This window comes from Hippoglossus hippoglossus, chromosome 3, assembly GCF_009819705.1.
Source record: "Hippoglossus hippoglossus isolate fHipHip1 chromosome 3, fHipHip1.pri, whole genome shotgun sequence".
Taxonomy (NCBI): Eukaryota; Metazoa; Chordata; class Actinopteri; order Pleuronectiformes; family Pleuronectidae; genus Hippoglossus; species Hippoglossus hippoglossus.
In genome coordinates, this window is record NC_047153.1 from 22,819,029 (window position 1) to 22,843,197 (window position 24,169).

The following is a 24,169-nucleotide window of genomic DNA, read 5'->3' on the forward strand; positions in this document are numbered from 1 at the left end:
TTGATAACACTCTTTCAAATTTTATAAGAAAACTTTGTTAGAATGCCATGCTTTGGAAAAAATGACTATTAATACTGTCCAGCAGTATTGAAGTTAATAAAGTCTCTTAGAAGAAGGCATGATGGGGCGGCATTAATTGTGTGTTTGTGTTGCAACTGTTAAAATGATCAATGATTTTTCAGCCTTCCAAGAAGACTAAAACCTTTTAAGTGCCAATGTCGTTTCGGCTGGTCACGCACCTCTTTACTTTTGTAAGTTGGCTAGTCCATACATATCATTAATGTCATCATTGAAGGAGCTTAGAGATTCTCAGATAGCTCCTGGAGGGTGATTACAGAGACTGCTGCTAAAGAGGAGGTATTCTGCAGGAAACTATGGCAAAAACTGTTGGAGGATACAAGCTGGTGTCGAAACTGTTATGTTTAAGTACAGTCATCTTTGAACTTTTTCAGTGGTGTTGGTTATATTTTGGCGTTATGGGAGGGCTCAAGGAAACTTGATTGAAGATGTTCATGGTCTGCAGAACATGCAGAAAATAAATCCCTGCTAAAGAAGACAACACCTAAAATTCACAGGGGGGGGAATTAAAAGGCATAAAAAATGTTTTAATAAAGATTAGAACAATACAGACAATAACACCAACATCACTGTTTATGTCCAGTTGCTGGTCGACCTTTCTCACCTTCAATCTTTTACTTTAAGAGAAACATAACACTTTTGTGTTATCCTGTTAAATATATACACTGTCTATTAACATTACAGATGGGCTGGACTGATAACGTTTGCTGCCCAGCTCCCACATTAACGTTAGTTGTTTTATTATTAACCATAGCCGCTATCCGCTAGCTTAATGATAACTTAACAGACGGCTAATGTGGCTATCAGCTAATTGCTAATAGTTAAATTGCTAACGTTAAAGTGTGCTGCTGGCCAGGTTAACATTTATGATAACTGTTAAATACTTCAATGTTGTTGAAACGGGAGCTTTACAGACCTCTCAAAATTCACCAGGGTTATTGTCCTACCCAACTTCGTCGCCACCACTTTGTCGGATTGTTTGCTTATCAACATCCTTAGTCTGTCCCTGGTTGTTTGCCTCGTATGCAAAATGCGTCCAAACAGCACTTTAGCTCTTTAAATTTTTCGAATAAAACTGGTTGCGAAGACCCTTCAGCAGCAGCACTTGCCATGTTAAGTTAGTTTTATGTTGGCGACACCAGCTCAATGTTGTGTGTTCATGTATTCAACTGCTAGTGAGGGGAGGGGCTGTGTGCCTGCCTGTCTGCAAGTTTTGTGTGGTCTGGAGGAGGCGAAGACTGCACTGTTGGTATCGATACTGTTGCAAATGAGTATCTAATCCGATACAAATTTTTAGTATTGCATAGTATGAGTATCGGGTTTTTTGACAACCCTAGTCATAGTTTCAGGTTTATTTGGCCTATAATTCGAAATGACACAAGGTAATGTAGGCTGCCATAGTTTTAGAGTGAATCACTACGAGCAACACGTATTGTATTTTGGAGAATGGTACGTGAAGGAAAAAAAACACTTAACTGTATGTTACCAATAGGTAAATTGAAATGTATATTAACCAATAAAAACAATTAAAATCATCCATCGATAGTCTATAGTTAGACTAAGAAACTGAAAAAAATTCTCTGCTTATTTTTGCTTCTGTGTCTGTGTGCATAGCAAGTCAGCATATAATGACTGACCTGGGTAAGCTTCTGTCACCCACCGCCGGTCAGTGGTTGCAGAACACACACACACCCACACACACATAGACACGTACACAAACACACTGGAACACACACTTAAAGGGCCTCATCTGCCTCTGTCCCTAGCTGTTGAAATTCTATCAGCTGTCTGCACTTCTCACAAATTCTGCAGCAGCAGTGTAGGCCACTTCATTGGTTGTGGGGGTGGAGGGGTTGAGGTACATTTGTGTGAATGTGTGTGTTAAAGGGGAGGGGTACAGGAAGAGGCACCTGCTTGTGGCTGGCGGTTGCTTTGCACCAGCTGCTTTGCTACACACATGAAAGACAGTGCTGACAGATAATTGACAGCACCAAATTTCCTTCTGACCTAGTCATTACCTGCCTTTTGTGAGCTTTGTTAACATCCGATGGGAATTCACACCATTCTACTGACCTACTGAGTATGTATCACTGATTAAAAGGATGATTAAAATAGATGGTGGGAAAAAGTATTTGAGAAATTGTCATCACAGACTGTAACTCCTGTGTTTACTAGATTATTTTGTTTACAAACCTAATGTGATCCTTTTCTAGACTATACATTATGTAGTGTTCATCTTCTGATGTTAATTTTTTTATTTTGATATTTTTGTTTTTGGACAGGGACACAATATAATGAACATGCTGTAGAAAGTGAGGCTCATTGGGACCAGCTTGGATCCAGTGGAGTTCCAAAGGTTCCAGTCACCCTATCATGGAATTCTTTGACGATCCCGGCCTCTTTGTTGGAGGTTTGGAAGGGCTGGACGAGGATGAGTTTCCCTCAGCACCCTCACTTGTGGATGAGCTGAACCTCAGTGCTGATTTTGAGCCCCTCCACCAAGTAGAGCCTCTGGGCCCAGGAAAGCCGCCAGACATAATGCCCCCAATTTCTACCCAAGTGATGCCCGCTTATGTTCAACCGATGGATCCCTATATTGGCATTAAGGGACAGAATATTACAGGGCAAACATTTTCTGGTCATAGAGGCACAGGTGCTGGAGGTGGCAGCATAATGCCAGCGCAACATGGCCAGTACCACAATGCCGCCATGAGCCAAGTGCCTCAGTCCAATGGGCTCTTTTGTAACAGTAGCAGTCCAATGTGGGGCAACCAAGACCAGAATGGGAATATGTTCCACCCTGTATCTCAACAACAGCAACATCCGCAACAACAGCGTTGTCATCAGCAGCAGCAACTGCACAACCAGCAACTTAATGTCAGACAACATATACGAGAGCAACAACACCAACCCTGCCATGATCCACAACAGGAGCAGCAGCACAGAATGAGGCAGCAGCTGCAACAACAGCAAAGTCATCAGCAACAGCTGTTAAACCAGTGCCAGTCCCAACAAATTAACACACAGACTATGTCCCTGCAGCAACAGCAGCATCACAATTTCTCATTTCACCAGGGAAGTGAGCAAGTTCACCATAGTCAGCAGCGGGCTCAGCACCAACTATCTGTAGGAGGACAGAGATTCCAATCAAGGGCTCTGCCAAACAAGTCTTATTTGGATAGTCAGAATGCTTCTCTGAGTGGGACTTGCTTACAGCAACATCAGCAGCAACATGGTTCCTACCGTTTGACCTCAGGAGGCCGAGCCTTCTCTGGATCAGGACTGGAAGACCCAAACCGGCCCTTCCCCATGCATTCATCATCTATGGTTCTCTCCCTGCCCACATGCTCAGTCAGTTCTGCCCCTGCTTACCAACTGGCTCAGTACCCTGCTTACCCTGGAGAGCCTGAAGTACCCAGTCTCAATCAGCAGTCTTTGTCCACAGCCTCAGTGTCAGGTCCCACACTCACCACCAATGTATCTCTCACTTCCACAGTGTCTGAGCTCTCAGGGACAGTATGTCAGTTTCCATCCACAGGAGTTTTGAATCAGCAGCACACTAAGACCCCAGGTAGCCAAGAAGATGAATGTCCTTTCCGGGCCCTACATTGTTCTGGCGAAACCCAAGGAAGCAGTGGGTCATCTGAGATGTTTGGTGAATCCATGAGTTGCTACCCAACCATGGCCATCCAGCTGCCCTCTGAACAGCCTCAGAGCTGCGGGGCCATCAACACTAATGGATACCAGGCTTTGGGAGATGGTCTCCTCACATCAGAGGCTCAGGATGGAGACTTGGAGGGACTGGAGCCTCCTGACCTCTTGCCTGACCTACTGCCCCAGCTGGAGGTTGCTCTCAGCCAGCAGGATGAATCCAACTGTTCCTGGGCCAGTTCCAGTTTCAGTTCCAGTTTGGAGAGGGGACATGAGCACAGGAAACCACCACCTGTTGAGTACAAGGAAGAGAAGGTAATAAAAAGTCTATATATATTTTTTGATCCTTCAAAACTACAATGCATTGCCAATACATGGCTGGATATTTTAGCAGAGAACCCCCTAAAGTACCATTCTCTCTGCTCTAATTTATATGAACACAGTCAATGCACGCTGTCCTCAACCTTTTCTAGTTCTCTGGTCAGATTATAGAGAAGTGAGGGGAGAGAAGGTTAATAATTTGACATTCATTGACGAAATTTGATGTAATAAGGGCTTCATGTTTGCTTTACTAAGGTGAACATTTCCTTGCTGACATAAAGAAATTTATATGTTTTTCCCAGTATACTGTACCTGAGAATCCAGTCACTCATGTAATGTTTAACCAACTATCCCAGATAGAACATGTGCCTGTCTAGTAGGAAACCTGCAATCAGTGGTGGAGTGGGGGGAGGTGGAGAGGCAGTACCATGGGCCATCTGAAAGCCCTCTGAAAATGATAATGGTCTGTCCAGCCTGTCCTGCTCAGCTCGCCGACAGCAGGTCAGGCCTGATTAGGCTAAGAGTGGCAGGAGTGTCTTCAGGACTTAGCTGTAAGCATACTTAGGGCTATATCAAGATGTGGGTCAGGGCAAGCCAGAGGCACTTGCACACTGCCTCGCTGGAGTGTGGGGGAGGTTGCACGCTGTTGTGGTAGCTGACACAGTCTCTGTGTGTATGCGTGCACGTGTGAGAGAGCAGGAAAATAGCATGGTGAAGGAGAGTGGTTAGCACTTGAGGGAGGGGGGAGGGGGTCTGGGGGATGGAGAGAGCAGTAGTTCATGGAAAAAAGGAGCGCTTAGGCAAGAAAGGGAGGGAAAGAGACAGCGAGGAAGAGCAGTGAGAGGGAGAAAAGAAGGGGGAGGTTGAGCGAATGCATTAGCTGGCTGTAACAGGCTTCAGGCAGTTCCTGGACCTCAGTTGGCTGGTAACTTAGCAGCATCCACACAGCCTCCTGGCCCACTAGTGACGCATGGCCAGCAGCGAAAGCGGCAGACGTTTTATCATGGTGTGCACATTTAAAATAAAAAGGACATGAATTTCAGCACATCCATGGGTTCCTTTTGATCCGATTCAAGCAATGTTAATGCAAGATTAACACGTTTAACTACAATTGAACATGTTGTCTTGAAGGCAGTGGAAACAGATTATCTCTAATTTAAAATAGACAAATGCACACTTATTTATATCAGAAGAACACGTGTGTTTTGTATGCTCCACTACAGAAAAAAATTATATCTCAACATACTCACAACAAAATTGAAGTGTTGTTTGACATTATTTTACCAATATCACCTTTTCTGTATCAGCACCTACCCAAGAGTGGCAAACAGGAGAGACACTCATAATAACCGTGTGAGTCACTAATTTAGATCTCTCTAAACTGTGCTCTCTGAGTGGCAACAGACCCATTATGTCCCTCTACTTCTGAACACAAACCTATGTCTAAGAGCCAAAACACAACCTGTGTGTTGAGCACTGCTCCAACTATCACCTAACCGGCTGTAGGCGACAACAAAACTGGCGGCCTGCCTAAACCAGAGTTCATCCACACAGCCTATTTGCCCATCTGTAAAGGTCCTTGATTGAATTGGGCTGTGAACCACAGCCATACGAACGAGCCTCTCCCTGTCTGTGTCAACATCCAGCCCCGTGTTGATGCTTACAGGCTGACTGTGCTATTCATGTGCACTGATGTGTGAAGAGCCTGCTGATAGTGTGTTTGCTGAACAGGCAAGGCATCAGGAGATAGCTGCCCACTCTTCACTCCCCCGCAGTGAATGTGGCTAATTAGGATTGCCAATGGTTGTAATGGTCAGCTGCTGCTGTGATGAGCACCCAGGGTTCAAGATAGAATAGTTGTCCCAGGTTACTGTGTTCAGAGCTTAAATTGAGTAAAAATAATGCGCTGGGCTCCGTTGCAATGGATCTAAATTTAAATCAACAGATGTGGGTAGAACTCTGGGCTGTCCGGTGAATCATTTCAACAATATGTATGAGATGTAAGTGGCTTTATGTGAGGCAGTAGTTCAATCTAGTGAGACCCTTCTAAGCTGCATGCCACTATGTATTGCTTACATGTACTGAAGTGAGTCAGCAGCCACTCGTTATACTGTGACTAGTCAGGAAGTGAAGAATGAGATGTCTGAGCATGTTTAAGTGAAGGGATTGTGAGATATGGATAACTGATTTTTCCTCGTTGTGATTTTATTTGTATAGTTTCTAAGTAATTTCTAAATTGGATCTCCCAAAAAATGTACTATATCATTATATAGTATTACATAAATATTGTCCATGACGTAACATTATGTTTCGGGAGATGCTGGTAAAAGTTGGACAACATGTTGGTATTAAAAAGTGTTGAGGCTGATTTTGTTGTTTGTTTGACTTTTCAAGTTTAGTTTCAATGGAAGTGAAGTGGTATTTTTTGCCTTCTTGATCTTAACATGTCTGTATTTGGATTTCATAGACCTATATATGGGTGCAAATTAAACTATGGCCCAAAGGCAAAAACGAAACTGGTTGTGGAGATTTATGGAGCAACGACAGCTCATTCAATATACCCCTTCTCTCTGTACTGAAACTGAAAGAGGATGTTTGCCACACAGATTTCAGTCCCACCCTTTTAGTACCTAAGAAACCATCATCCATTCAACACTGACATGGTTCATCACCTTTCAGAGCATACACCATACCGAGTTACTGGGAGAAATTAAGAAATAAGAAACCATGTTTAAATTAATTGCAAAGGGTGGTTACTCTAAAATCTATGTAGCTGCTGTTCAATGTCTTTAATCGTAATTGGCCTATCTTAAGTGTATTTTGTATGATTTTGCAAATTCATACATGTAAAGGGAGTAATTGAGCCACTTAAAGGGAAAATAATCCCTATCCCAACCTCTTTCTTGCAATATTATGAGAATAAAGTTGCAAATAAATGAAAATATTATTGTAATATTACGTGGATTAATTTAAGGCTATGTTATATTAGAGGTGGTTTATCAGAAGATTAGCCTCTCATCTGTGGTAAAATAAGGACTGTGGAGCATCATGTTAAGTTATACTTTAGTATAGCTTTCACAAATAACGAAAAGCTTCATCTGTTGGCTCATATTTATCATAGGTATCAGGACTTTGAAATTATTGTGCAAATCTATTCTGGAGAAAGAAACACATGGACTTGGAGGAAATTGCCTGTTTTGTCGAGAAGTAAATGTTTGATAGTGGTCAACTGTGAGGCTTTTGTTGGTTGATAGATCTGTGTGATAGTCATTGGAGTTTTTTGATGAAACAATGAGATTGGTAATCAAGATTTTGGATCTAGAAGGAGTGGAACAGGTTCACCATGCTACTTGAAATATTCTAAGTTTTTCATTGTTAAATTACTACTTTCTATTCTCATTTCTCATAAATAAAATAAATATTCTCATTAAATTGTGATGAAGTTGCAGGTGGCCTTTCTTATGTGATATCATATCAGCCTAAGTGTATTTTGATCTATACTGGAAGATCCTTATTTTCACTTTTAAACTTAATGCTGGGCTTTGCAGTTTTTTGTCCTATTGCTACACTCTGCTGTCAAACCAAAGGCTTCAAGTATGAGGGTGCAAATGCTGAACAGGCTGGAAACAGAGATTGAAGTGGAGACTGATGGATCCTGATGGCCTGGGCTGCTCCAGCCACTTCAGGCCCTCAGGCAGTGACATTGACCAGGTGCCTCCTCCCCGGCTACCTGTGTGGCTGATTTGTTATCTGTGTGGGTATCTAGGTATCAACCCTCTCTGCCCTGCCATGGCTCCAGAGCTTGTGTCGCCAGTAAGCAACTCAGGTTATGTGTTCCCTTGCAAGCATTGTGTGTGTGTGTGTGCGTGTGCGTGTGCGCGTGCGCGTGTGTCTAAAAGATATGGTGGCTTTGTTGCTTCCTGACCTCTGCTGAGGTTTATATAACTCCAAGCCAACCAGCTGACCAGACTGGGCAGGCAATGCCATAATCAGCCCTGAAACATGACACCATGCATCACCCCAGCCCTCACCCTACCACCCACATGCAATGCACATGTAGCACACTCGCGCACAAACCCCTGTGAAACCTGCTGCTTCTGTAGTCACATGGTGATAGGCTGTCTTACTCGTACACTTTCTCTGATTACCCTCCCACCCCTCACCCACCACCCCACTCCTCTCTCCTTACCCACCCCTTCGTGCTCACTCTCTGTCAAGTGTTCTGTGTGCATGCATCCGGCCTCACCGGCTTGTCTGTTTTGGAGGCCTGCCAGATAAGGGCGGGGGCGGAGGATAACTAAGGGTCAGAGGTAAACAGGAAGTCAGGCGGTCTTTGCTGTGGGCTGAATGGGAGGGTTCAGTAAAAGGAGGCGGGGGAGGACCTAGGGGAGGAGAGGGAGGAGGGAGTTCTACTCGGATTGACTGTGTCAGGAGCATGTGGGAACGCTGCCAGCCCAAACTGCACAGTAGGTCTGAATTTAAAGTGTGTTCTTTTATTCTGCTTTTCTCTGCTTCCTTCTCTCTTCTGCCTAATCCCATAGGGATTAAATGACTTTGAATATTTTTTTAGGGGTGATGGTTGTGTGTGTTTTTCTCAGTGGTCAAATATGAAGAGTTTTCGTAGCGTGTGTGTGTTGTGACAGGAATGTGAGGCTTCTTGGTTGAGAAGTGAGGCAGCTTCCTTGAACTCATGTTAACCTTTGACTGGTGGAGAATGGAAAGCTGGGAGGTTAGACTGCTGCAGTGTCTCTGGGCATGGAAAGACATGATTTTGAGGAAGACCCCAAACAATTTGAATTGACCTCAGTGACAAAGACGAAATTTGAAAAGGTGTGAAGGGGTAATGACCTCTTTGCCCTTGTGTTTACAACTGACACATGGGCTGTTGTCTCGTGGCAGGAGGAAGAGAGTGTGAAAATGTTGGAATGAAACATCTTAAGATCAAATAAAGCTTGAATAAAACAGGCTAGATTAAGGTTAGTTGAAGTTATTAGGACTCCATTGAGTCTGTCCTTCTGTTCCAGTCGATACATGGTTGTCTGTACCACAGTTTGACTTTGACAAAACGTAGTGTCGGTCACGCTCTCCACAGAGACGACGGTTGGCTAACTGGTTACTGATTGCAAGTTCAGCAAACAGGTTTGTGTCATTAGGAAGTCATTAGCTTGTTGCCATGGACTCCAGTGTTGCAAGGCAATACTGTGTTTATTGAGGTGTCGTGTGTATTTAACTTTAAACAAACATGGATGATGTTATGAATAATGTAAAATAATTGGTACAGTGTTTTTCACAGAATTTAATTATAGCTTTGGCAGTTGCTACTATTTTTTTTTTTTCATGCAAAGATGAGATAAGATTTCATCTTAAAACAAAAAGTTAGACAAGCAACTACAGTGCCTTGTACAGTATGTTTTGGGTCAGATGGTGTAATTCGGCCACATGAAGGGGGAAAAAATTGGAGATTTCTAAAATAAAGTTGCAATATTATGAAAATATAGTTCTAATATTAAGAACATAAAGTCCTAATATTACCAGAATAAAGTCAAAATATCATCATAATAAAGTTGTAATCTTACAGGGGTTATATCAGAAGATCAGTCTGTTGCTGTGTTAAAATGAGGAACGTCTTGTTAATTTTCTCAAGAAACAATGAGATTGACTTCAACATTTAGGTTCCAGAACTCTGGCGAGCACAGGTTCTCCATGCTGTTTGTTTCCTGCATTGTTTATTCTTTTTCTTGAAATACTATTTATTTTTTCCTCATTAAATTACGACTTTACTCTTGTTTTATATTATAACCCTATTCTCGACATCACATAAGGTTGTTTTCTTCAATTCGCCCCCAACACACAGCCTTTCATCCTTTTATTTTCATCCACTGACATTTTTTTTTTTCTGGTCATGTTTCTACGTACTCTTGAACATTAACTTTACTTCATTTTTAATTAAGATGCTGCTTTGTCATCACTTGCTACTCTGTCTTCTCTGTTTCACAGCTCAGCAGTCACTCCGATTGTCACCATGATTGGCTCCCTACTTACTTATGAGTATTTGCAGCCACCATTGGATAAATTGCAGTGACTGAGGTTACTGAAAAAGTCCAGCCTTCATCTGACTTGTTCTCAAATATTGTAGACTACAGTGGCTATATATGCTTGTATCAACAAAAAAAAAACTCAGACAGATTTCTTGATAATCTGATTTAAGGCCTTTGCACACTGAGGTCATATTTATCATGTTTTCTTTTTAATCCGTCATCCAATAATATTCATCACACACAGAAACCTTGCACACAGAGTCCAATGCGTTTTTATTATTTGTTCCGAAAATTCTTAGTAGGACATACAATGGCGTTGAGCCATGAGGAGGATTTTTTTGAGAAGCTGTGAGGGACAAGAAGAATTTCATCTTTTGATCAGAAACTGCCAAATTATTCCGATCGGTTCGAAGTCTATTTCAGGATTTCTGTGAATTAAAAAGAAGAGTCAGACCACTCATGTTCAAATGTTTATAGCAACACGTTAGTGTTTGGCATCAAGGCTCCGACTTAATCATTCCCCCGATATGATTACATAGATGTGATGGGAGTGATGAGCAAATACTTGTAAACCCCCCCCATCGGAGCCTACAGGTGGATGCTGGGGTGGTGGAGAGGCTGAAGCAACTGGCAGCAATACTGACTCAGCAGCGGGGCAAGCAAAGGGAGTGATGGGAAATGTCCTCTGCTTAAATAGAGTGTGGGTGTGTATTATAGCTGATTGTGGAGAGTGAGGTATGTCACATGATGTATGTCACATGATTGGAGCAGCGCAGCTCAAGTTGGCTGCCTGAACTAACTCGCAGGCGTCACTTCATTTCTGTGATCCAATTGATCTCGAAGAGCTCAAACAACTCCAAAACACCTTTGTCAGATAGCAAAGATGGCAAATCTATCCTGTGCTTGAAACCTTAATGATGGACAAGTTTCGGAATCGGTGTGTAAATATTGCTGACACAACATGAGGTTAGAGTTTCAGTTAAAAAAATACGGTCCTGGTTTGTTAAGACCTTATGCTACAGGGGGTGGTGATCAAAGATCAAATTGGGCTTTTTTGCCAGTGAAAAAAACATCAGAGTTACACATCTCAACCTTAGTGGAATTTGTTCCTATACTTTTTTCAAGCTAAATTTCTACAGGAAACATGATATTTCTAGCATTTTCTTCATATAATTGGGGTACAGGTGATCCTGTTAGTTACCTTCTCTTTGTTGATGGTGGAAGAGCATGTGCCAGGCCTCTACCATTCCACTGGAGATTGACTCCACCTACACCTGCCTCGAACTGAGCAGGAGGTAGAAGGGAAAAGAAAATCCTCACTTCATCAATTCCTGAAGGCTGCAGGTCGACTACACACCCTTGCTTGTGCGCAGATGTTCGTAGCTGCCTTTGTGTGTGTTCCTCTTTGCACAGGCAGTGGCCCTGCTCTCTCTTTGCACTGCTTCAATAATGAAGGAGTTGTAAAGGTCTGGCAGCAAGCCCCTCGCTGAATTCCCCTCCACCTCATCCCTTCCTCACTCTCTCCCTCTCTGTCTTTCACATCCTTAGGGACCTCCTCTCAGCTTCACTCTTCGGTTTGCACCGATGTTCCATTTAATGAATGGCATCATCCGGCTTGCTTGTTTTGCACAATTCACTCTCACTTCACAGCCTGGTGTCTGACCTACTGTGCCATCTCTGATTCAGAGAGCATCATGCCATTACTCAGAACAACTACTGTTAAAAACAAGCCTTTAAAGAAGAGGCTGTACAGTTTAGTTTGAGCTGTGTAAAAAAACATGGAAAACCTTGTCCAGTTCAGTATGTAAAACAGATTTCATTCTACTGCGGCAGATGAATCATGCAGCACCCGCAAAAACGACCACTTGTTTGGAAGTCACCTGTGCTGCGCTTAAGTCCAAGTTACCGGAGGTTCATTTAAAGGAACAGATACTGGTGATAAACTTATCTTTTGATTAGTACAGATCTCAGGTGAAGAGACCCATATGTAGTTTAAAGGATAATTACCCGTTTAATACTTCCTCAAAGGAAGTTATGTTTTCGTCTGGGTTTGTTTGTCTGTCTGTTAGTTAGCAGGATTATGCAATAACGGGCGGATTACCATGAAACAAGGATTGAAGGATGCCATATGGTTAAGGGAAGAACCCACTAAATTTAGATGTCGATTTGGATCAGGATGCAGATCCAGGAATTTTGTCACTTTCTTTAACACTGGTTTTTATTTAACATTTTCATTGATTTCTCAGAGAATAATTCATGAATCTTTGTGAAAACAATCAGGCATGTTTAAGGGACTGTTATGTATAAGGTGAAGAAATCCAAAATGAAATCTGGATCTAGTGAATTTAAATGTGGTTCTATAAGGGGACAGTTAGGCCTTGGCGGAGGAATGTTCTCTGCTGAGTGCCTCTAGTTACAGGCTTACAGCATGGATCTTATTTCAGTAAGTTTTATCATGATTTATAGTTTAGTGTGGTATATGAGCTCTGGGAACCAGGTAACAGGTTTGTGATAAAACCAAAAAGTAAACAAATGGCATTAATCACAATTGACTAGAACCTAATATTTGTATCTGATCCACAGGAGACCTGCTTTCAGAGTGTCGAAATGTGTCTGAATAGGAAGGGATCCACAATGACACAGTTGGAATAAAAACTGTGGGAGTTGGCTCGTAATTGTGAAGGGTGTTTCTCTGTGGATGGATGGTGTCTTGCCCTTGCTCACTTTGACTCACACAGTGCAAGCCCTTAAAAGATCATCTTAAATCTCACTGAGCGACCGTCTTCTGAGCTGACACTTGAAGATGCCTCAAGAAAGAAAGATGCCTTAGTTAGAATCACTGCCTGCTATTCCCAGTCATTGGGGCCTGATTAATCTAGAGCCAGGCTCAGGTTGTGCTCAAACCCCAGTCACAGCTGTGTTTCGCAGGGGTCAGTGTGAAATAAGCACCATGTGAAAGCCACAGTAACATAGACATGAAGCGGCTGTTTGAACGATCTTTCTTCAGTGTAAATGCTTCGACTGAATGAGATTCGCTAATCAAGTTAATTTTTTTTAATGCTACCATCCACATAGATGATCATTTGTTAAATACATTAATACTGCACCTGATTTCAGTGATTTTACTGAGGTGCAGTACATAACAGATTTTAGCATTTGAAATAGTCGATGATGATCAGCAGAAACACTGCTTCTTTTTGTTCACTGAGGAGAGGAAATCATATGTCAAATAGTAACTTATTACACACTGCTTCTCAGGTTGAGTAACTTTGTTACCCCTACAGGCTTTGCACTGTAATTGGAAGTATGCAAAATAAGCATGAGGCAGCCCCTAATGCTGGTTAGTATTAATACCACTGCTTGTCACATCATCATGGGTTGCTCTTACTTCCTTTTTGTATTTAGCCAGTGTCTTGTAAGTAAAAATTACAGGGGGGAAAGTCCTGATATTGTTATTAAGGAGCCTCTTCAGATGATGGCAGACCATTTTATCCTTTACCATGCGCTCCTGCTCTCTGTCCTCACAGTCACCCCCTAGTGTTCATTTCTATCCAAACCAGATTGGAACTAAGTCCAACATGCTGTTAGTGTAGTGGTTCTCATGAATCTGTCTGCACTCAAAACTCTTATCAGCAACAGGACTGGCTGTTTGTGCTGAACTTGATTAAATACGGGAGTCAATTAGCTGCCTGCATAATACCAAGCTAATAGGCCGTCTTTGTTAAAGCCTGTTGGAGGAGTTGCTTGAGAGAGCAGCGTGTGTGTGTGTGAGAGACACACACACACAAAGAATTGGTAGTGCCACTACACTGAACAGATTTTTTAAAACTTGGGTTTATTGGATTAAATCCTGAGGATACAGCAATATATGTGTGTATCATATTTTTTGATCTGATAGTAAATAAAAATAGGCTGACACGTTCACAACAGGAAAATCTCGAATGCTCAGGCAAGGGGTGGCACCTGGGCAGAACATGCAGGAGGCAGGACATTACGTATAAATTCTGCTGCAGAGATCATGTGTTTTTCTTTACAGCACATCAATACCAGTGTCGGCCTTTATCACCAAGTGCTCTCGAATATCGTTATTTTCCATTTAAATATCTTCGTCTGCATCGTCTTCGTTTATGGCTCCTCTTTTTCATCCTGAGATTAGGGATGTCACGATATGAAATGTTGGTGCCATGATTATTGTCAGAGGAAATATCACAGTTTCACGATTATCGGTACTATAGTAGGAAAAAGACACACAACAAGCAATATATAACTTATAATATAGCAAATGAACAAGAGAAGATTATCATCAACTGTATCCAGATAGTGTGTGTGTGTGTGTGTGTGTGTGTGTGTGTGTGTGTGTGTGTGTGTGTGTGTGTGTGTGTGTGTGTGTGTGTGTGTGTGTGTGTGTGTGTGTGTGTGTGTGTGTGTGTGTGTGTGTGTGTGTGTGTGTGTGTGTGTGTCAGCCGCTCCTGCGGAGCTGGTCAGAAACCGACGATAAACAAGGATTTCTCCTCTCGCTGTGAACTCCTCCAATGTAGTTTTTTGCCCAGCGTTGGTGAATATATGGATGCATCGTCAGTTCCCTCTTCTCAGATAATGTTTCTGTTAAGTGGCTCGCACACATAAACAAGCGCACCTCACACACAAAACGTGACTCACGTGAGAATATCAGTTCAGAGAATTTCGGAAATCAGCTATTGGCATAACTGGAAACTGTCACTTTTACACACTAAATGGCTAAAACTATCTTGTTGTTCAAATCATATCGTGAAGTTTAAATTATGAATGCATACTTTGGAATTTACTTTAATCAATCAATCAAATTATATTTGTATAGCCCATATTCACAAATCACAGTTTGTCCCATAGGGCTTAACAAGGTGTGACATCCTCTGCCCTTAACCCTGAGCAAGAGTAAGGAAAAATTACTCAAAGTTAAGAGACTATATAACAGCACTTGGTTGGTTTTGGTTTGTGTTCCTTAATGCAGAACTGTTAAATATGTTCCTTTGAGCATGGCTGCTAAATCCCCCATTTGCCTGCAATTGGATGGTGGGCGCCACCCAGTTGTGAAGGATTGTTGACTATTTGTCCAGTCATTGCTCAAAGAAACTACACTCTGACCATGATGAATGAATATATTACAATACAAAAATAATTGTAACTGAAATGAACAGTTTTTTGTTCCGTGAGCTTGTGCTCTCCCGTTTCTCCCCTGGTTCTTCATCTCGCTAAGTGAGGCTGTGTGGTCATAGTGGAGTGGGTCAGACTCTGGTAATAATGCTTTGTTAGACTGTCAGCAGCTCCTCTAGAGGGCACCATGCTCAGCCCAGCTACTGTTACTCTTGGCCCCGATAAAGGATCATTAATGCATGGTGCTGTACTTAATTGGTTGAGGAAGCATCGCTGTGTATCATGTCTCCTTTCATTCATCAGCCTCACTCCAGTGTGGCTGCAAACTGGCCTGTAGCCGGAGGGCTAATTAGTAAAAGCCTAATCCCTTTTTTTTTTTTTGCATCTAAACCTAATAATGAACTAATGAAGCCATAGGTAGGAGTTCTTTGATTGGGGCATCTGTGCCGTTTTTATTTCAGTGAGAAACATTGTCGGCCAAACATATTTTCAGTGATAACAACAAGGAAGTGTGAAAAGCCAGGCAAAGGTTCAGCTGATATTGGAGGTGAAAATGACTTGTATTTAGTATTTCCACCTTTCAGTCCGCATGCAACCCCGTTTGTCTTCTACATTCTTCGCTAATCAACTGTTAATTTGTGAATAATCATCCACCTTTCACACATCTTGTTCAAGGTGTGAATGTCGCGCCATCATCTGCCCTGCTGTTCTATATATAAAGTACAAAACATTGGGCCTGCAGGAGGGGTAGTCACTGAGCCAGATCGATGCCGGCATTGTTGGTCCGACACAGTTGTCCCTCATCACGTAATCTTGGAGCCCATTGGCAATAGCCTGACAACGAATTAACCTCTAGGAGCAACCGCTCCTGTAGAATAGAAAAAAAGTAAAAGGGAGATGCATTTCAGTCAATATGTTGCTCTCCACATGGACCTGCAGGCAACCAAAGCCTGGTCAAACGTGATTGACCAAAATAGAGACGGAAACCAGAAAGCTTCTGCCCCCAAAATGTTGTCCCTCTCTTCCAGATTCTGCATATTCTCATGCACACAGTTTATAGAGATAACTCATCATGCCTCTGATTTCAGAACACCATCCTGCTAATAAGATCACATATGGTCGCATCAATATGCAGGTTTGTTTAGTTCAGTGTAAACAGCAAAGGGCGGCATAATGACAAGTTGTCTTACCGGCAACATAGCAGTATCGCTGTATAAAAGGAGCCACTGTGTCCAAGCCCACCCCGTGTTGGAAGTCAAATCGCAGCAAATCAATCCTGAACCTGAGGGAAAATCTGTCCGTCCTGTGTTGGACGTTCACTCATTTCAAGTGAGAAAATCCATTGATGCTGCATTATTGTGTTGCAAGGACTGTCATTATTTTGCTTTTATTTAATAATATATTGAGTATTTGTATGTATACAGAAACATTTTGGATTACTGGCCACTGATCAAAGAAAATAACTATCTGATGATACTAGAGTTTCAGACATGGCTATCACACATGCACCACACAGAAGAAGATTCCCTGCTCAGACGAGTTCACAACAACACAGGGATCTCACCACAGGCAAAGGTAGGATGTAGTGTATTAAATCCGCTGCAGCACATAGACACTGGCGTTGGCCCTTTTCACCAAAAGCTGCCTTGACATCTTAGTCTGTCTTCTGGTAGCGTTTTTTCATCTGGAGATATTTGTATTCTTTTTGTTTTTAAATTTTTGGATCTGTCGCAAAAACTGGACTTGAACTTGGGTCCTGGCTGATGACCCCTTAACAACTGTGGTCAACCCCTTTTTTCACCCCCTTAAAGTATTAAAGTGCAAATAACCAATAACCCGACCTGTGCATTGTCCACAGCAGTGTTCACAAATACTAGTTAGAAAACTTCATTTTTGTCAGCCGGTGCACCGTGGGTAATGTTACCATTAACACCGGGTGACATTCAATTCCAGTTAGCTATGGGTTCCATCTCTGTGTGAGAGAAACCGCTTGCTGTAGACTCAGAAGCACCGGTGGGTGCTATAGCCATCTTGTCATTTTCAGTCAGTGCACTGCGAGCTCTCAGCTCTCATTTCCCTAATGGTGAGTTAGTGGAGACTCTCACGGTGGTGCAGGCAAGAAATGAGAGCGGTGGCGCACTAATACAGGCTCTTTGATGAGGAAGTAATGGAGTGTTCAGAGACAGACACCTGTGCCTCTGCAGCCACCCTACCTCTCTGCACACGTGTGTGTGTGCGCGCACGCACACACACACACACACACACACACACACACACACACACACACACACACACACTTCCTTTCAGCAGCTCTGCTACTTCCCTCTACTCCCCTCCCCGCCTCTTCCAATCCCCTCCCTCCTCTGTCCTCATAGGAAGCCACTCCTCCTCACACAGAGCTGCCTGGCTGGTTTGCATATTAACCATTGAGTTGCCAAGGAGCTGTGGCTTCATGCCATGTGACTGTTAAAGCATGTGTATCGACTGATGTTCTCTTTTCTTTTTTCAATTCTCTTTCTTGCTCTAATCTTGACACAAACACACCTCTCTGTTGGAGAAAGATAATTTCTTAGTTTTATCAGCCATGTTTGGTTATAAAATCTACTGTAAAATATTTTTCAGACTTGTCACCTCCTGCATGTTTTACAAAAAAAACTGTTTGACTTATTTGAATTATAGTTGGTAACTTTTTCCTGATACTTCATTAAGCATTGTACATATTTCCACCTTAACAGTCAAATGTTCTTTTTGTGCTGTTAGTGTTAATCATTATATACTAACAGCACACGCTGCAGGTAAGGCCACCATTTTGACTGTGTGACCAGTTGTGACTATGTGGAGACTCTTTTTTTGTTAATTTACACACATATATAAATATACTCACCCATTGCACTGTTGCTGTGTGTGTTGTCAAGTCTCCACCCCCAGGCTGCTGTGCCCTGGCAGGCATTATCTGACAGTGCATTTGTTGAGCTTGGAGAGGACGCTGTTGCTCAGCTCCCAGTAAGCATGTGGTCTGCTTCAAAGTCCAAACTCCAAGGCCTTTACTGGCAGGTGGATCTGATGCCAGCTGCTGCACACACTTAGAAAGGAAAGCCATTGTTTATGGCAGTCATCTCTGTTTTTGTAGATGTAAAGCTGTAGAAAGTAAAACTACACCGACCACAGAGATATAGTGGAGAGGGTATTCAGTGCCACTGTTGTACATGTGTTCAAGCAGCATCTCTCTGATTTTATAACCCAACTCCTATCTCACACATACTCTCACACATGCACACTCAGAATAAGGCTTTCCACACCATTACAGTTGGTCAGTTTATTTAGGTCATCTGTACAACTTGCAATGTAAAACCATATTGTGTTGTAGATTGTACCCACGTTTCACACCACACTTGTATAAGCTCACAGTAAGTGTAGTATTGTTTGGGCAATAATTGAATGGCCTTTAATGTCCTGTCTGGATGTTTTTCATAAAAAAGATGTAGAGATCATTACAATAACAGGATTATTTGGAGATCTTTGTTCTTTATGATTTTTTGTTGTTGTTTATATTGTGTTAGATCCTAGGTGATGCTGTGTGTGTTGTGTTGTGTATATACTCTTTAACTAAACAGCCATATTTAGCTTTACCTGTCGGAGGAGACATATTGGTGTTAATCTTTTGAATCAGTTGTGGTTATCACCCAACACTACACAAATAATGCACAAATTAACACAGCAGATGTGGTGAAATCAATGTTTAATGCTTTTTCCAGCATTTGATTTGTTATTTGTGTTTGCTCCGGCCATCAGTGTCAGTTTATCAACATGGTGTAGAAAAGGGTATGTAGGTGGCAGGTTGAACAGGAACGGCACACCTAAAGTGTGTGTGTGTGTGTGTGTGTGTGTGTGTGTGTGTGTGTGTGTGTGTGTGTGTGTGTGTGTGTGTGTGTGTGTGTGTGTGTGTGTGTGTGTGTGTGTGTGTGTGTGTGTGTGTGTGTGTGTGTGTGTGTGTGTATGAAAAGTGAACATTGTGTTGGCAGTGAATGAAGCCTGTTTAGCTGATTTTCACAGTATATATAAAGCTGATGGGGTATCTGTCAGTAACTCAGGCCCTGGCCCAGTAGTGCTGTGCACTGTACCTGGCTCCAGGCCAGCTGCGTGTCTCCGCATAATTCCCAATACCATGTGCCAGCCAGTGCACATGGCCTCTGTATCATGCTGACAGGAGTCCCCTGAAAGGCCGGCTCGTTCCTCCCGAGGTCTCTTCTGGTGCAGAGGAAGACGTGCATGTACTGGACAAGTCCCTGTTTCCCCTCCTTGGAATTTGTTATGCAAAAGTCAAAGCTGGGTGACCAGGACTTGACCTCACTGGGGCTTGACTTCACAGTAGACTCAGTGCAGTGAAGGCTGCATGTGTCTGGTACGGTTAGGGAAGTAGACAATCAGTTATATTCACCTGATTTTTTTTGTGTTGATGTCCTAAACTTTGTGCGCTGTAATATATTTTTAGCATTTGGCATTTTGCGGTTTGTTCATCTCTCATGGACGATGGTTGGACGTTCCAGAAATAATTCAGCATGTCACTTACACAAGGACAAAAAAAAGCTATGCTGTTGACAGTTTTTGGTGTGGGAGAAATCCAGTGCTTTGGGGGTTAAGTTGTGAAAGTTAATTTAATAACTGCTAGCACCATCTGCTGGCCTACTTCCTTACAAAGAGAGAGAGAGTGCAAGAGCGCGAGTGAGTGAGCGAGGGAGAGCGAGAGAGAAAAAAAGAGTCTGGGTTTTAACGACATCTCTAATATTCATGCTGATGCATTTTGCTGCTTTGTGCTTTCATTTTCCACCGCTCTGCCTGCCAGAACCTCGAGCTCGCCACACACGCCCCAGCCAGGCAGAGGGGAGGGCAGCGAGGGAGAAGGAGGAAAAAGACAAGTGAAAAAAGGAGGAAAAAGCAACCGACCAAACAAGCAAGCAAGGTTACACAAAAGCCTTTTTTGTGTGTAATTAAAGGAGTAACCTACCTTATCCTGGCTGATGAAGAAGACGAGGAGAGGCGCAAAAAATAGGGAAACGGCAAGAGCGGAGAGAGAAGGAAAGAACCAGAAATAAGAGGGAAAAGGGTGCTCAGAAAGTCATAGAGAGCGCACACGAAAGGCAGGCGGAAAGAGGAATCAATGAGAGGGGAGGAGGTAGGGGAAGGCAACTCTGACACACACACACAGAGTGAGGGAGACTTTGGTGAAGCCGGACTACGGCGAAAGCAGCACGCAGTGGCAAAATGAGAGCTTCCTGGACTGCCACGCACCTCCTCTACCGCCCACAGCGCTGCTCCCTCATCACCCTGTGAAGAGACAAACGAGGGTGAGAGAGAGAGCGAGAGAGAGAGCTCCCATGCGCTCCTCTTGAGCCCTGCCCGCTGGGGGAGGAGGAGACGGTGGAACCGCTCCGGCGCTCTCGCACTTGCCCGAGGAGAAGAGTTGACCGGGGAGGAGGAGAGAGGGAGGGGAGGGGGGGACACACGGCTCAAGGAAGAGTGAGAGAAAACGACAGTTGGAAAAAGGCAAAAGAGTGAGTGTGTTTTCGAGAGAAGAAGCGTGAGCAAGCAACCGGAGAGAGAGAGAGAAAAACCCCGGGAAAGGGCAAGGCTTTTGTTAGCCGGTTGGAGAGGGGGAGGAAAGAGGAAGAAGAAGAAAAAAGAAAAAAACACCATGTCTACAGTGAAGAGGCCAAGAGGAAGGGTAAGTGAGCTGCTCCGAGTGCTGGCTGGGAGGGAGGAGGTCCGAGGGGGGAGGAAGAGGAGGAGGAGGAGGAGGGGCCGGCAGGAACTGAGCAACCTCTCTTGCTACTGGCTCATGCTGCACTGCCGCCATCTTGAACTCATTGCTGCTTTTTTTTTCTTCTTCTTCTTCTTCTTCCCTCCTCTTCGTACTCATTTGCTTTTTCTGTGCTCGACCTTATCAAGCCGCACTTGATTTACAGTGTTTTCTTTTACCCCACCCCCCACGGTGTGTTCATTCAATACATCACGTCTTTCCCCATCCTCCTGTGCACCTCTCTCCAAGCTGCCCCTGCGCTGTAGTTTAGGTAGTGTGTGTGTGTGTGTGTCCGTGTCCTCCACGAGTTGAGCCTGTCACTCACCAGAGCGCTCACTACATGTGGAAACGAGGGGGAGTGAGAGAGCGAGGGAAAAGCTGTCCGGCCCAAATGGAGCTTACTCTACCTTTTCATGGGCCATAATGGTCCCCTACGTTTTTTCATGGGATTACGTGCTGCTCGAGAGATTGAAATCACTGCAGTGCTGGCAGGCTGTAATTTCAGTTATTTATAGACATATTACACAGCTGCAGTGCTCTCACTTTTGCTGCATTTTATTTTTCCTCTCTCTCCCTCTTTCCCTCCTGCTATCTGATAGATGCCTGTTTTGATATTTTTGTTCTTCCTCTCTTGCTATCTCTTCCATGTGCCTCATGTTCTTCTGCTCTTTAGCATTACTTTCAACCCCTCCCCCTCTTGTTTTTTTTTACCATTAAAATGAATGAGAACATTCCAGCGTGATCCAGTAAATTTCTTCCCTAATAGCCTCAGCGGCGTTGCACACGTGAAAATCATAATGCAGCTCTTGTGTGTGTGTGGTTGTGTGTGTGTGTGTGTGTGTGTGTGTGTGTGTGTTTTCTCCCCTTCCTTCCGCTAATTATTCAAGTCCCTGCCCCCACTTTGTTGGTGAGGTTCAAGCTAATTCTCTTTATTTAGCTAGCAGTGTGGAAAAAAAAAAGAAGCAACCGTCCGTGCCTGGGCCATGTAGGCATACGCAACACAATTTTAGATTAGGTCATCCATTTATGGGTTCCCTCTCTGCTGGGCTCCGGGCCCACCACAAGCGCTTGTGTTGGCATAACTGCAGTCACGCCATCTATTATTCACATATTATCATGTATCGGGCAGACTGGATTATTTATGTCTGCGAGGCTGACTGAAACCTGCGACAGAGAGCCAGTGTTTACCCCTGTCTTTGAATCGCCTGCTCCACCTAAAATAATTCCTTTTGTGTCAGGCTCAGGTCAGAGTTTTCATGTCACATGGTCTCAGAGTTTTTCGACTCCACTCCACCTGATCTAAAGGAATTCTTGGAGGAAGTACTGACCCCTCTAAAGCTGATGGTCTTACATAGGACGCAGAAAGTTAAAGAGAGCATCACGCCGAGTACAGGTCCACTCCCCACACTGTGGCATCTGACTTCAACTAGCTCTGCTGTTGTAGTGGTTCACACAGCCTCCACAAGGTTGTGTTTTTTTATGAATGAGTCAGTGGTAGTTGCAGTGGTCACATCGCAGTATCATAGTGTATTTTATTTTTGCTGGGGGGGAGTTGCAGTATTTTTCTTCTTTTAAACCCATGCTTCATATTATATTGTTATATTGAACCTTGCTTATAGTATCTCAATGTGCTATAAATAACAATCACGTTATTTATAGCCTTTAGTGTATTATCTCTACTCGTTATATGTTGCAAAACATGACAAAGGAAATCTTAATCTTCGAGGCTGCTACCTCTGCATGTGGAGAAATGCATATTGGTGAGGTGGCCGAAGACTGGCTGTGCATATAGCACCTAATAGATAGTGAAATGAATGATGTGCTTAAATAGACTAGTTCCATCTGATCTTTTTGTTTTGTTTGTCATTTTTCTGTGAGAGGATCTTTTAAAGCTTGTCTTTGTACACCAGCTCTCCTTGAAAGGTCAACTTTTTATAGGCTATGTGCTATATCCTTCTTAAGCACACCATCTGAGTATGCGTTTGTGTCATTGGCAATCGATGACATCATGTCTGAAATATTTATGAGATATTTGCCCTAAAAAGAAAGTGTAAATTCAGAATATTAATTTTTATTCTCTGTACTTTTCTCACTCTCTCCTTAGCCACGAAAGAATGCTAATGGTCCTGGCAGCCAGGTACGGGTCCTCAGCCCCCCAGTGAAGAGCAGCTCGTCGTCTTCCTCGTCGTCCTCCTCGTCTTCATCCTCATCAAGCTCCTCGTCAGAGAAAAGGACATCGCGGATGACGCATCAGCAGATGGAGACATCTCCACTGGACAAGCAGGAGAAGGCCAATAGGATAATATCAGAGGCTATCGCAAAGGCCCGGCAGCGCGGGGAGAAGAACATCCCCCGGGTCATGAGCCCCGAGAGCTTCCCCAGCTCTTCCTCACAGTACAAGTCCCACCGTGACCGCAAGCACAAAGGAAACGGCAAGGCACGGCAGAAAGTGAAGGCATGTAGGAAGGCCTGCATTGTCCCCTCCTCCAAGCCCAAGCAGAAGGCCAAGATTGGGTATGTAATCACAACCGTTATTACTATTTGTCAGCACTGGGAGAAATAATAATTGTTTCGTCCTTTGCGTCTTTAAAGCCTCTTCACTTCCCCCATGTCCTTTTTTCTACTTGATGTGGATATCATATGTTTTACTTGCTGCGATCTAGGGGAAAAAAAATTTACAAATAAAAGGAAAGAATATCCCATCAAGCCTGAGGGATTTTAAAGGCAAATTGAGATTTACTTTTTTTAACATTAGATGTTTTGAAGTTTGTGTTTAAATGTTTATTTCAAGAGGTCACATTTGTTGTTGTTAATTTATGTCTGTCAAGCTGCCAAATGGTTAGCGTATCTCTCTTCACATGACCTAATGATCGCACTATAATTAAAATTAATCGCATAAATCAGTCACTGTAAGAGTTCAAAATTAGTAAGTTGGGTTGGAGGTTAGACTTAGCTCAATAACTTGGTAGTTAAGATAATATTGTTTGGCAGATGCTTATATTAAACAGTGAATACATTTTTGTTTGTGTATATTACCAATACCTGATCTCTATGCCTGCCTTGGACTTCCCTTCAAATAGTACATGGGTGTTTTTCTAGTAACATACAATGTTATATATTCTCTAAGTAATATAGAAGCAATGGTGTATTT

At 43.1% G+C, this 24,169-nt stretch overlaps 1 protein-coding gene across 11 annotated transcripts in view; it reads left to right on the top strand.

Moving 5' to 3' along the window:
- Positions 1-24,169, top strand: part of chd9 (chromodomain helicase DNA binding protein 9) — a 74,217-nt gene that overhangs the window by 3,421 nt on the left and 46,627 nt on the right. For 7 of the 11 annotated variants that reach the window (XM_034581842.1, XM_034581845.1, XM_034581839.1 and 4 more), the window contains exons 2-3: positions 2,361-4,044; positions 23,123-23,532. In XM_034581842.1, coding sequence (XP_034437733.1) covers positions 2,452-4,044; positions 23,123-23,532 — 2,003 coding nt within the window. In that variant the 5' untranslated portion in view covers positions 2,361-2,451. Of the gene's footprint in view, positions 1-2,360; positions 4,045-8,441; positions 8,521-20,328; positions 20,944-23,122; positions 23,533-24,169 lie in introns of those variants that run through there. The other 4 variants (XM_034581848.1, XM_034581849.1, XM_034581847.1 and 1 more) reach the window with 4 other exon arrangements.